The sequence below is a fragment of the Atractosteus spatula genome, chromosome 3 (assembly GCF_055471065.1).
Source record: "Atractosteus spatula isolate fAtrSpa1 chromosome 3, fAtrSpa1.hap1, whole genome shotgun sequence".
In the NCBI taxonomy this organism is placed as follows: domain Eukaryota; kingdom Metazoa; phylum Chordata; class Actinopteri; order Semionotiformes; family Lepisosteidae; genus Atractosteus; species Atractosteus spatula.
In genome coordinates this window covers 77,092,258-77,106,037 of record NC_142708.1, presented here as the reverse complement: position 1 = coordinate 77,106,037, position 13,780 = coordinate 77,092,258, and the positions used below count along the sequence as shown (strand labels likewise).

The window sequence follows — 13,780 nt, the reverse complement described above, 5'->3', positions numbered from 1 at the left end:
TTTTTTATGCCATTTGACATTTTACTCCTCTTCCTGTGTAGAAAACTGGCCACTTATTTGCCATTGTTTTATTTCCAACTTTGCAATTAATGAATCAATATAAAATGAGGAAAACATCCCTTGTGCACAATCAGGAACCACTCTTTACCTATATTAACTAAACAATATATCTACATACTGTATATACATACATCAGTGATTGTAGTGTTATGTACAGTATATTAAAAGCTAGTGAATAAAGAGGCTTTCAGCACAAGAACACAGTATAGGTTACAGGAAAGAAGGAGTCACAGGCTCATTTTGCTCATTCGATTTCTCTAAGGATCTTAGGGAATCTACTTCAGCAATGGTGCTAGGCAACTTGATCCCCAAAACCCCCTTTCTCTACTCCATTCTAAATTCCTTCCCTCATTGTGTTTACTCGTGTCTTTGGTTCCTTATTTTGTCTTGTTTGTATTCTGAACTAGTTTCCGTGGCAGTAATTGTCAGTACTTTTCAGGATTTTACAAATTTCTTTCATGTCTCCTCATCTGCATAGACAGATACCTCTGCCACCTCAAGATTCATCTGGTTGTGTGTCGACCCTTCGCCAACATGTATATTAGCATAAATTCCTTCGTTTAAAATTAGATGGATTTTATTTGGAAAGCAGGTTATAAACCTAGCCAAGCAAATATTGGCAGCTGTCATGAAAAAAACAGGCAGCACACGTTAAATGGCACACAGATACTGATGTGAGTCTCCCCTCTTTCTCTCCTCTGTCAGTTTCCTGAGTGCGGCTTCTACGGGATTTACGATAAGATCTTGCTCTTCAAGCATGACACTGGCAGCAACAACATCCTGCAGCTGGTGAAAACGGCTTCTGATATCCAGGAGGGGGATCTGATTGAGGTGGTTCTATCCGGTGAGTACCTGCCCCTTCTCCTCTGGTCTAAATCACAGCGTCCCTGTGACATCCCTCACTCGACACTGTCACAGAGTTTTTCCAACTGATTCCCTGCTGTTCTTCCTACAACTGATGATGTGAGGGCATAGCTACAGTATATCTGAACAGCAAATACCTTGTGTTTAATACTCTAAACTCAAACTCTCTGCTCTCACCACCTGGCCAGTACTGTGTTTGTTCTCTCCAGCCCTTGTCCTGCTTTCCAACCCAGTTAATTTACTGTTTTATTCATCCAGTCAAAATCAATGTGTCAGTCACAACCATGTCCTAGTTTAATAGCTAGGGTAGTATAGAATATGTGGATTTACTCCTGACATTTAGGCAAAGCTAAAAAATCATCCTTACAATAGCACCATCATTTGATATAGCAAGTGCCTTTGAAATGCTGTGCTATTATACTTTTTTAATTGATGGCTTTGTGAAATGTATGGTGAGTTAACAGGACAGCACATTGGCATGGTAGCTAGTACCATTGCTCCACAGCTTCAGGAGCCTGGGTACAGTTCTGGCCTTAAATGACCATCTGTGTGGTGTTTGCACATTGTGCTCTTCTGGCTTTTCAATGAGTGTTATGGTTTCCTCCTACCACCTAAAGATATGCATGTTAGAGTTGTCTGGCAGCTCTGAATGGTGTACCCCATGGGGAAGGAAGTTGGGATCTTCTCTCATTACTTGCCCGTTAGGGAAAAGGCTCTGAAGCCCCTCTCCCCTCATCAGCATTGATTATGGGACTACACAGGCCTCCAGAAGCATGTTCAGTGCTTTGAGAGCAGAGCTAGGACTTCAGAGAGCAGTCAAAGCACTCTTTGTTATCCTAAGCCACTAGAAATGCCCACTTCAATCATTGTTTCTAACAATCTTGCCGATATAATTTTAAAAATCTACCAATGCAGAACATCCCCCGTTTTCTCCACATATCAGGACTGTATCTCTGCTGTTTTCTCGCAGTCAGTCTCTGGTAATGGTGTGCATTCATGCTGATTTTCATTTCCCTGAAGACAGAGGTTAGGTGATCCTTGCAGAGCACAGCAAGCAAACTTGCATTCAGCATCATTTTCCTACATGAGTCTCATTTAAAAGCACACAAGCTGTTAATTCTACCTTTCGCCAATCAGTACCACCATTTTATTCAATCTTTAGTGGGACAAAACCGATTGTGTTAGGATTGTGTTCCTAAAGAAACAAGGAAAGCATGTTATCATATATATATTTTGAATTACTATATTGTATGTTTTGAATGAGGGTTTTTGCAGAATGGGTTTACAGAAATATCTGATTTCTGCATTCCATTAGTTTTTTTGGCAGAGTGTAGAGCTCGATAAAATTATGAGCCCCAAGGATCTCCTTCCTGGATGGCATATGAAAAAGAAAGAGCACAGCCTCAGCAGTGCAGAGTTGCACAGTCTGGGAGGGAGCAGCAGTGCTCAGTGTGAGAGGAAGGTCCCGCGGGTGCTGGCGGTTTGCGGTTTCAGAGCTACCATCTCAGCTGCTCATTTGCATCTGGCTGTGAGGCTGCCACTCATTTCATCAGCCTCGAAATGAGCCTGCATGCACAGACAATACAGAAGCAGAAATCTACTGTACCTGCGTTTCCTTTAAACTACAGTTTTGCTGTGACACTGAAAATACAGTATTGCAAACTGCTGTGTAGTTCCTTTTTCCGTATGGAGAGATCATTTGATTGATTGTGATTTAGTTTAGTTTCATCACTGGATCACTGCTAACCTAGTGGAGCTGTGAAACTAGCCAACTGTACTTAATTGTTTTTGTGATCACAGCCCCTAAGTTGAAAATAGCTGTAAATACATCAGGATCACCATGTAGTGCTCCTGTTATTGAGAACTATTTAGAAATATAATCACACATTGTTGTATAGCACTAAAGTATAAGCAATTTATTAACGTGTTATAAACGGTTAAAACAAGGGCACTGGGCTTTTCTTGACCACATGCCTTTCAGGGCTCCCAATCACTATCCTCCAGGTGACCCTGCAGGCACTATAATTTGACCACAGGAACTGTGATTGATTATTCAATTAGAACCTAAACATGATTACTGTAACTAATGTTCCAGGTTTATAGGTTCAAATCAGGCATTGAGGCAATTTATAGAAAAGCATGAGAAAATATTCATTTGTCACAAAACATCACTGGCCGAACAAGCACAATAGCAGTCTGGCATTGAACACCAATGGCTGAATTTGTAAAACCTGCAATTCATCACTGGCCCATGTTCATAGAGTAACAACAGACATGTTTAAAATCATACAAGTGCACGGATAGAAGCGCTCAGATTGACACTGGTGAGAGGCAGACTTCGAAGAAATACAAAGGTAAATGGAGCTTGGAACACCAGCCCACTGTGACGTATAAGATATACTGGATATATAAGATATATTGGACAGGAATGATCTGCATTGATATTTCTCAAGAAACATGTAACAATCAGTGGGGCTGTATCTACAGCAGGTAAGCGGAGACAATATTACTCTATTAAACAATTTTAAAGAACAAATCAAAAAATGTTACAATGTAGCTGACACAGACAAATCTATAGATTTAAAATATTTTTTTTCACAATTAAGTACCTGTGAACTTATACAAGGGATTTTGGGACTTTTGGAATATTCCAAGGGAATAATAGTGCAGACAATGCCTCTGTCCAGTAATAAATCACAGCCTGCAGATACTCTGCGTTCAGTCTCACAGAGTATCTACAAAAACTTTCATCACAGTAGCACTGGCTATCAATCATGTTTAAACATGTTTGAATTACATTTGAATTGTAAAAATGTAAGTGGTTTTGTTTCAGATAATACACATAATATGATCATAACATACTGTACGGTGGCAGTTATTTGCAGCTATGAAGAAGTTAGAACATTGTCCAATCGAAAAAAGATGTACTGTAACTGGACAGAGAGACTGTACTCAATCTATAACGCTGTCTCCTGGGTCACATACAACACATCAGAGTACAATTCCAAGTACTGTTGTTCTGTGGAAATTAAGATTCACTGAATGTAGTGCTGTTAAAGGTGCTGAAATCATTGCAGAATTTCTTAAGGCAATCAGGACTGAATTTGGAAGGAAGCTGACAAATTATTTTCCAAGTTAATACATAAAGGCTGAGCAATACTTCTTAATCAATACCCGCTTCATAAACACTGAAGGTGTTTATGAAAGTTATCTCATTTTTTTATTTTACAGTATTTTTACATCTTAATTATGTTATTGCATTCATATTCTGATATTTTCAAGAAAAGCAAAACTATTCTATTGACACGTTGTGTACATCCATCCCTTCATTTTCTAACCAGTTTATCCAATACAGGGCCATGAGGAAACACACTTTTAAACTCATTACTGCATTGTCAGTTAAATTTTTGAACAAAATGGACACATGATTATCAACAGCACTATGCATCACCATTAATCTGCATGTTATGCACGTAGCTTGTAGTAATACTACTTGATGGTTAAGGTACCATAAAGGGAGGAAGGTCAGGTGTACAGTAAGTATCAACCATTAAGACCTCTGTTGTCTATGAGTAGTGTAACATGCGGTGTATTGATATTTAGTTGTGGTGGTGGATTACAATCCAAGGAGCTACAATCTCACATGGGGTAATTTAGACTGTGGGGATATAAAGGGACCCACAGTGGTAAGTTGGTGTTAAGTTAGTTAAGTTTAGAGCAAGTTGTGTTGGAGTATGAAGAAGATTTGGCAGCTAAAGGCGCCTTCTGCACTATATTGAGTTTCATGAGGTGGAGCCACCTGCTTACAGGTATGATTGTTTAATCAGTGGCTTTAGAAGCGGATAAAACCAACCCTTTCAAGAGAAATCCCAGGGTTAGGGGTGTGTTTCAAGCTGTGGTAAAGATGAGTCTTCTGTTACTATTATTCAGTTAATCTGACAGTGGTTGCTATTATCGTGTGTTATTTACACCCTAACAGACCGTGACCCTGCTGCCTCCAGAGAGCAGTGGGCTGGCTCTTGGGTGGGTTAGAGTAGAGTCGGGCTCTGTTATTTTTGGGGGATGGGCCCTTTCTATTCTTGTCCTGTGGACACCCCAAGGGGGAAAACCTACCATCCACCCCCACATCTCCTGTTTGCGGCCACCTGCAAGGAGAGGGCCGAGGCTCATCGTCTGCGAAAGGTTTCCTTCAGCTCTGACTGGCAGCTGCGGCTGGGACCTGGAGGAAGCTCTCTCAGATGCACAGTAGAGCTGCTCTTGGTGAGAAGGGACAATTGAAGGCCTGAGTGCTGCAGGGTCAGGGCTGTCCTGCTATAACCTCCCAGAAATCTAGACTTCAGCAGGTTTCCTGTTTATCCTTCCTGCCTCAGGTAGACACGAGGTGAAAGAAACAGCCATACAATTTAGTAAATATGTTAATTAATAGCAAGGAGCAGTAGCAGGATTGCAAAACCATAACAACATTTTGAGAAGCATGATTTAATTTCTATTTTATCAAACCTGTCTGCCCAGCAAGCAAGAGGGTAATGCAGAACAGGCTAACAGACCAGACTGTGTATTCTCCTGAGGTTTCAGATGACAAAGGAAGCCTCTTGATTCTTTAACTGCTTTAGTTATCCCTACACTATCACAGGCCTCTCTATGTCCTCCATTTGAGGTGTGAAATGTCTGTGTTGATCATCAGGTAGTGATTTGCTTTGCTGAGCGGACTGAACTGCTCCTCTCCTGTCATGAGTCTCAGGAACGCGTCTCCCTTCTTCTCATGCTCGCTCTTGTCCTTCCAGCTGCTGCCACATTCGAGGATTTCCAGATCCGGCCTCATGCTCTCAATGTGCACTCGTACCGCGCGCCGGCCTTCTGCGACCACTGCGGAGAGATGCTGTTCGGCCTGGTCCGCCAGGGTCTCAAGTGTGATGGTGAGGAAGCCGGACCTGTCCAAACGAACGCAAAGTCATTCTAATAACTGCCTAATATTTTACAAAACCTGTTTCACTTGTTTGTTTTTGTAAGTATAGTGATGCAATTGTTTTTTTGTTACATTGTATGAAGCAGACAAGTAAAAACAGATTTTCTTTACAAAACATTGAAAATGTTTTTTATTTTTCACAGGTAAGCCAGTGACAAATCATCAGTGAGAATCAAGTAGCTGTAGCTGTGAGTTTTCAACCTGTCTCTGTCTCCCTCTGTAGGATGTGGGCTGAACTACCACAAGCGATGTGCCTTCAGTATTCCCAATAACTGCACGGGTGCACGCAAGAGACGTTTGTCCACCACATCTCTAAACAGTGCCCAGTCCCTGCGTCTGTCCACTTCTGAATCTCTGTCCTCCAGTACCCCCACTGAAGACAGCCTGGTGAGACACATGCCCTTTGGATTTAAGCAAACTTACTATTCTTAAACTTTCTGTTGTGGTTTCAGATTATATTTCTTTCTGCGTCGACTCTACCATCCCTACCAAAAGCTTTAAGGCTTTTCCCAATACCAAACCCTGGGCAACAAAAAGCCTTAATCATGTTCTCCTAAAAAAGAAACAAGCTTTTTCTCAAGAGGACACCCAGCTCAGGAAGGAAGTGCAGAGAGAGGTGAAAAGGGAGATCAGGAAAGCTAAGGATCAGTACAGGGTAAAAATAGAGAACACCATGACAACAGGTGACACTAGGATAGCATGGCAGGGCATTAAAATCATGGCCAATATCCCTCAGAAGCGTAGTGGCAGCACTATACCTCTGTTAAATGGTATGGATGGGCAACAGCTCGCCAATGATCTGAATGTGTTTTATACCCACTTTGAGTTAAGATCTACAACCACCTCAGCTCATAGTGCTATTTAGCCTGTATCTGGAGACGTTTTCTTTAATATTGACACAGCAGAGGTACATAGACTTTTTAGGAAAATCAATATTAGGAAAAGTGCAGGTCCAGATAATGTGTGTGGTAGGGTCTTACAATCTTCTGCAGATCAGCTTTGTAATATGTTTAGTTTTCTCTTCCAGATGTCCTTAAACTCCCAGATCATTCCCTCTCTGTGGAAGAAATCTATCATTATTCCTATTCCTAAAACTACCAAGCCTAGCGGCCTTAACAGCTACAGGCCCGTAGCCCTCACATCTCTCCCAGTGAAAACTCTTGAGAGAATAGTGAAACAACACATCCCAAAGAGCACACAAGCCCTCATCGACCCCCTTCAGTTTGCATACAGGGAAAGGAGAAGAGTAGACGATGTAATTGTAAAATCTGGTCTGTCAACATCTGGACCAACCAGGGAGCTTTGTAAGGATTTTATTTGCTGACTTCTCCTCTGCTTTTAACACAATACAACCATTGTTGCATGCACAGAAACTCTGAAAGCACTTCAATCTGAATGAGAACTTGATAAGGTGGGTCCTAGACTTCGTAACTTACAGGTCTCAACAGGTCAAATTGGGGAAGTGCTTATCTGACATCCACTGTGTTTTGTCCCCTCTGCTGTACATTTTGTACACCAATGATTGCAAAAGCAAACACACAGATAGACACCTCATTAAGTTTGCTGATGACACAGCTCTGGTCAGTTTATTAAAGAACACAGAATACCATCGTGGGCCCATCCTTAAGGATTTTACTAACTGGTGCAACAAGTCCTCCCTAAAGTTAAATGTTTCAAAAACAAAGGAACTGGTTATTGATTTTAGGAAAAATACCACACACCCCCAACCCACTATAATTGATGGTCAGCCTGTTGAAAATGTCGATGACTATAAGTACTTGGGACTGGTCATTGACAATAACCTAAAATGGGACAAATGTTGTGACATGATCTATAAAAAAGGCCAACAGAGACTCTTCTTTCTTAGAAAACCCATTTACTTAAAGGTGGATAAAACTATTCTTACACTTTTCTACAAATTATTTATTGAAAGTGTCTTAACATACTGCTTCACTTGTCAGTTTGGCAACATAAGTACCGGTAACAGTTATAGGCTGGGTAAATTAGTAAATATAAGTGTTGTGTTTGACTGTGCCATAAAACAAATTTCCCCTAGGGGACAATAAAGCTTGAAATTGAATTCTGCTCTTGTTTGTGCTCCCAACTCCTCACTTCATCTGATGTTTGATGGGTTTCTGAAGAATACACTGTCCCGCCACACACTGGAAGAACACCGACTCTGTTTGTTGCTAGTTCTCTAGCTGTGGTGTTGAACTAGACAGTGATTCTTCAGGAACTGGCTAGGCAGAATCTTTGGATCAGTTAGCTACTAGAAACCAAACAAAGAAGACGGACTGAATGTCCTCTTTTCATTTGCAACCTCCTCATTTCCTCTCTTGACCATCCTTTCTGCAGCACTTCCTCTTCTGACTAATCTCTTTTGCCCCTTAGCCCCGGACGCCCAGTGAGGTAGGGACCTCGGCACGCCGCTTCTACTCAGGACGTCCCATCCAACTGGACAAGATGCTGCTGTCCAAGGTGAAGGTTCCCCATACCTTCGCCATCCACTCCTACACCCGGCCCACGGTGTGCCAGTACTGTAAGAGACTGCTCCGCGGGCTCTTCAGGCAGGGTCTGCAGTGCAAGGGTAAGTCCAACTGTCTGCCCCTCTGAATGTGCATCTGTTGGCCTCTCTGTCCATCTCTCAAAGGTCAGTCTGTCGGCTCAACTGTGTGCCAGTCCATCCATCAATCACTCTTATCTTTCTTCTTTCAATCACTGTAATGAGACAATCTTTTGAAAAAAACATTGAACGGTTTTTTTTCGTATTTGCTACAAAGTAAATTATTACTATTACTAATTTTTTACCATTTACTGACAACTGTTATCTCTTGATGTGTTTCCTCTGATCCTTCCCTGCAGACTGCAAGTTTAACTGCCACAAGCGCTGTGCTTATAAGGTGCCCAATGATTGCCTGGGAGAGACCATCATTAATGGGGGTAAGGGAACTGCTGAGGATCTCTGGTATCTTTCCTAGTTTGGGGTGTTCTCCAAGCCCTTTACACAGGGGTGCTTAGTCACCAGGACAGACACTGACACCTACAACTGGTGATTAGCTGTTCCCCAAGAAAGGTTTCCTCTGGAGATGTGATTGTGCTAGTGGTCCATCTACACTTCCACCACTTTAGCACTGTCTGGACTCTGAAATTAAAGCTATAGCCTTGTTTTCAAATGTACAGTATTTATTTAAATTCATTGCTTCTGATTATCGACAGACATTTGTCTTTTTTTTTACTGTCTTTTTTTTACTGTGTTGTAAAAAACAAGCTAAAAACCATTTATCTTCAGAGACAAATACCAGTACGAGCTATAACAGAGTAAGGCAAACTCTTCTAATGTTTTAAACAAGCAATGCAGAGTTCATAAGCTAAACAGCAAAAAATGGTTATGCAAAAGAAAATGATTTTTGAAAATGTGGCAACCAAGGTGTTGTGGGATAGTATGATGTAATGATCACAGATCCCTTCCTACAGACATGCTGAGCCCCAATGTAGACCCTGAAGTGGTCATGGACTTCACCAGTGATTTTGGAGACTCTGACAAATCCTCCCTCATGGATGACTCTGATGACTCTGGAATTATCCCGGGATCACACTCGGAGAACAATTTCCCAGAGGACAGCCTAAGTGGAACCAGCTGTGACCAGAGGTGAGTGGCTGTGCCTGCATGTCCTCTTTCACCATGAACTTCAGTTCATGTTTCGTTCAGGCACTCTTCATTCATGTGGCCTGATTTTTGGTTTAAAGTCCCTCAGTGTTCGAGAATGTGTTGTATATGCTGTCTATACTCAGTTGCTGAGCTTGCATTATCTCTCTTTAACTGTTTAGGCCTCATTATTTTTGGTAAGCATTGTTAGAAATGTGTTGGGACAATAATTGAATTCTTTATTCAAGAAATAAAATGATCAATTCTTTCCCAGTGCTATGGGCTATATTCCTCTCATGAGAGTGGTCCAGTCTGTGAGGCAGACGACACGCAAGTCGAGTACCACCATCAAGGAGGGCTGGATGGTCCACTACAGCAACAAAGACACACTGGTAACAGCACTCGTCCTCCCCTGTCCAATTTCTTAGCTCTTGGCTTATTTGACCTCTTGTTTCTCCATGATGAAATTCATGGACTGTGGGGAGCAGAAGTTCAGGTTGTGAACCCCAGCTGGAAGGTAGTAAGTTCAAGCTGCAGGCTCTGCTCTTGTGCCCTTGAGCAAAGTACTGTACCAGAATTGCTCCGGTCATCCGCAGTCTGTTAGTGGGTAATCCTGAGAAGGAATAGCGTCCCATGCTGGAAGCTGTCACATCCCATTAGTCGGCTTTATACTGCAGAGTCCCTGACCCCAGTATGGCCTTCACTGTGTCAGAGGTCTTGGGCTCAGTTTCTTCCCATCTCCCAAAGCCATACTGGACAGGTTTGACTGGCCTTTCTCTGTGGGTCTGTAATGGGAGCAGCTGTAGGCTCTGTCCTATCTTGTACCAGGACGAACAGATCACTGAGAATGGATGGATTGTCACAATGTTGTCTTTTTCAATTCTTTTATTAAAGGCTTCCTTCTTAATTGAATTCACCTGCTGCACTCTGTGTATTAGGCCCTGACTGCCATTATCATTTCATGAGAACTGGTACGTGCTGCTTGTTCCTGAAGAGTAATTAAACTCTTTCACCAGGCTAACATGCCTGTAAGTCATTGGCCGTTATCACAGACACCCAGCTGTGACTGAGGCTGTGTGTGTGTAACCAGTGGTCGCTCAGGTTTGACTGCAGGTCCTCCAGTTTTCTACTTATGATTTATAAAAGCAGGTAGATGAGCCATTTGCATTGTCAGAGTTTTTCTCTTTCAATTCTTTATTCCTTCCTTACTCTATTTTTACAGTTTATTTCCAGTCTTTCTCTAATCACTCTTGTTCTTTCTGTCTCTTTTCCCTTGTTTTTGCCCTTTTCTGCTCTGTTCTTCCTGGCCAGAGGGTCTCTCTACACCTCTAGCTGGACTGCTTCTTGTTTCTCTGACCTCTGACCTCTGCCCTCCCCACCTCCAGAGGAAGCGTCACTACTGGCGGCTGGACAGCAAGTGCATCATCCTCTTCCAGAATGACACCACCAATAAGTATTACAAGGTAACAGTCCCCTTCATATGGATCTGCTTGTCCGAACTGTACGTACTGTACATTGACAACTAGTTAAATATAGATCGACCGGAGATTGCGAGTGTGAGTGTGCTTTAATGTAAAGAGGATTCAAGAATAATTTTCCTGCAGGAGCCACTTCCTTGATTGCACTTCTGTAATCTATAATGTGAGTGTGTGATAGGCACGCTGTATACAGTACGTATAGTGTAAAATGAGTAGACTTTGTCAATGGCAGGAAGTGCTAGAGAAACATGAGAAAGAGTCTGTCATCTCGGGCCCAGACTGCAGTACAGCAGTCAATTCACTTCATCACAACCTCAAATGAAGGTCATCATGCTCCAAGAACTGGGGCAGCACTGAGCAGTACCATAATGTTCCATATAAATGTCTCATCTACTGGTCACAGAAGCCTGGCACATTTTTCAGTAAGGAGTTCCTAATATTTTGGCTAATGTGCTTAATGTTCTATTCATATTGTACTCTTTAAATTGTTAAGTTTCACCTCCCTTCTTGCACGTCTAATTATGTTGGGCAGGGTACAATCCTGACTGATGCACAACAGGTTCATGTGTAAAACAACATCAAGGGCTTTGTATTTTTTTTCTTGTTAGCATGCTTGACTATAAGAACCTGTTCTATACCACAGTGCCCATGTGATTGTGGAGCCAAATGGTAAACCCCCTCCTTACACAAAGGTCAGCCAGATGAACAAATTAAATTAATATTGATTATCCTGTCCCTATTCAGGAAATCCCTCTATCAGAGATCCTGGAGGTCAAAGCAGCAGAAAACTTCAGCCTGGTTCCTCCAGGCACCAGCCCTCACTGCTTCGAGATCGTCACAGGCACCATGCGCTACTTTGTGGGGGAGGAGCTCTCCCCCTGCCCTGCCGCCTCCAGCAGCATCACTCCCAACAGTGGGGTGGGGAGGGACGTGGCCAAAGCCTGGGAGATGGTCATTCGCCAAGCCCTCATGCCTGTCATTTTTCAGGATGCTCCCACTTCACAGGGACACACCCCCCGCAGTGAGTACAAGCCAAATGGTGAGCCGCAAGGCAGCAGCACAATAGGCAATGTTTCCAAACCCTTTTCAGCTTTGTATACATGATTAAATTATTGTTGTGCAGAACAAACAAGTGTGTTTGTGCATGAATTCTAATGACACTGTGCTGTGCTTTCCAGGACAGGCCTCGGTCAGCATCTCCGTGTCCAACAGTCAGGTCCAGGAGAATGTGGTGAGTGTCGGTCCTAGACTCCTCAAGCTCAGATGAGGGTGTGTGAGTGTGAGAACATGACCAAGCTGTGACAGAGACTGGTTCCACTAACCTTTCATTTCCAATTTCCATGTTCCTTTGTTTTTCAAAATATTTTAACATGCTTTTCAGTATCCTTAATTTAAACTATACTGTATGTTTTCACTCTATTAAATGGAATTAGAACAATACCAAGATGTGATGCCTTCTGACATTGTCATGTACAGCAGCAACAAGGACCGTTTCAGTGCTTTCCATCTTGACAGAATCTTTGGAAGGCTCTTTATCTGTAAACTGAAACCTGCATGTACAGGTTGGCTTTACAGCCTTTGTTAACAAGAGCAAACTCCAAGGTGCTGTAATGTAAACTGCAGTAGAATATGGGAGGAAAATAGGGCATTTCCTTGAGGCTCCCTTGCTTGAACGCTGGATGGTGACCTGGACACACTGCTGCTCTCAGTTCCCTAATGAAAAGTTCTACCTTGAAAACTTACTATCAGAATTTTGTAGTTTTCCCACCATTTTGCTGTAGTTTCAGCATGTTCTCATGGTGTTTGACTTTACTTGAGCAGGGGAATATCCTGTGATAAACACTTGCAATAGTTCTCCATGCAGTCCCCACCACCCAGTGAAGGCATGGTTGAAACCAAAGTGAAAAAATGGGAAAGATGTACAAATCCTGGTGTAAGTCTAGGGCGATCTGCCAAGGGGATAGTCTGCATCTGTGTGTTTTGTGCTGGACTGGGCTCTTCTGCTGCAAGGGGGGGGTTGAGAGCTGGAGGCGCAAGGGGGACCTGACGGGGGAGTGTAGCTGATGGGTGTCTTTCTTGTGCCTGGCAGGACATCGGCATGGTCTACCAGATCTTTGCAGACGAGGTGCTGGGATCCGGCCAGTTCGGAGTGGTCTATGGTGGTAAGCACATATTAAGGGACTTTGTCTCCCCTAAAAGAGCTTTTGCAAGCTCAACGTTTCCCGTTTCGTACATATGGTTTCTGTGTAACAGCTGTCTCCACATAACGCATTTATCTAAATTAAACGTCATAAGCCAAGCATTTGCCCAGTCTTGAATTTTATCGAAAATCTTATTAATTTAATTTCCTGCTTCTAAATATATTAGCTTATATGTAGTGTGGGGTGTTGAGGTTTTAATTTGCTGTAACAATCAGAATTTGTAATAAGAGCACTTGACAACATTTAGGAATCAGTCAAACATAATAATTTATAGTCTCGCACACGGATTCTAAATATACAACATGCAAGTTATGAATATAATAAAAACATGCTTAATAAACAACATATGTAATACAAGTTCAGGTGGGTAGCTGCGTCAGCATGCGTAGGCTGCAAATGAACAAGTAATAGGTTTATTCCATCCTGAAAAAAGAAGAAAGAAAACACAACGTTTCGGCCGTGGAGCCTTCTTCAGGTGTGAGCCTTCACAAACCTATTACTTGTTCATATGTAATACAATATATATCTGTGAAACTATCTGCTGGGAACACAAATGCTGATCATT

General features: G+C 42.3%; 1 protein-coding gene across 1 annotated transcript in view; it reads left to right on the top strand.

Annotated features, from left to right (window-relative positions):
• prkd2 (protein kinase D2) overlaps window positions 1–13,780 on the top strand; it is a 39,507-nt gene that overhangs the window by 17,957 nt on the left and 7,770 nt on the right. Inside the window, exons 2-12 of the mRNA XM_088912302.1 lie at window positions 766–904; window positions 5,709–5,840; window positions 6,114–6,277; window positions 8,282–8,477; window positions 8,753–8,830; window positions 9,365–9,539; window positions 9,811–9,928; window positions 10,922–10,999; window positions 11,759–12,035; window positions 12,193–12,245; window positions 13,104–13,176. Of these exons, the coding sequence (XP_088768428.1) occupies window positions 766–904; window positions 5,709–5,840; window positions 6,114–6,277; window positions 8,282–8,477; window positions 8,753–8,830; window positions 9,365–9,539; window positions 9,811–9,928; window positions 10,922–10,999; window positions 11,759–12,035; window positions 12,193–12,245; window positions 13,104–13,176 (1,483 nt within the window). The remainder of the gene's footprint in view (window positions 1–765; window positions 905–5,708; window positions 5,841–6,113; window positions 6,278–8,281; window positions 8,478–8,752; window positions 8,831–9,364; window positions 9,540–9,810; window positions 9,929–10,921; window positions 11,000–11,758; window positions 12,036–12,192; window positions 12,246–13,103; window positions 13,177–13,780) is intronic.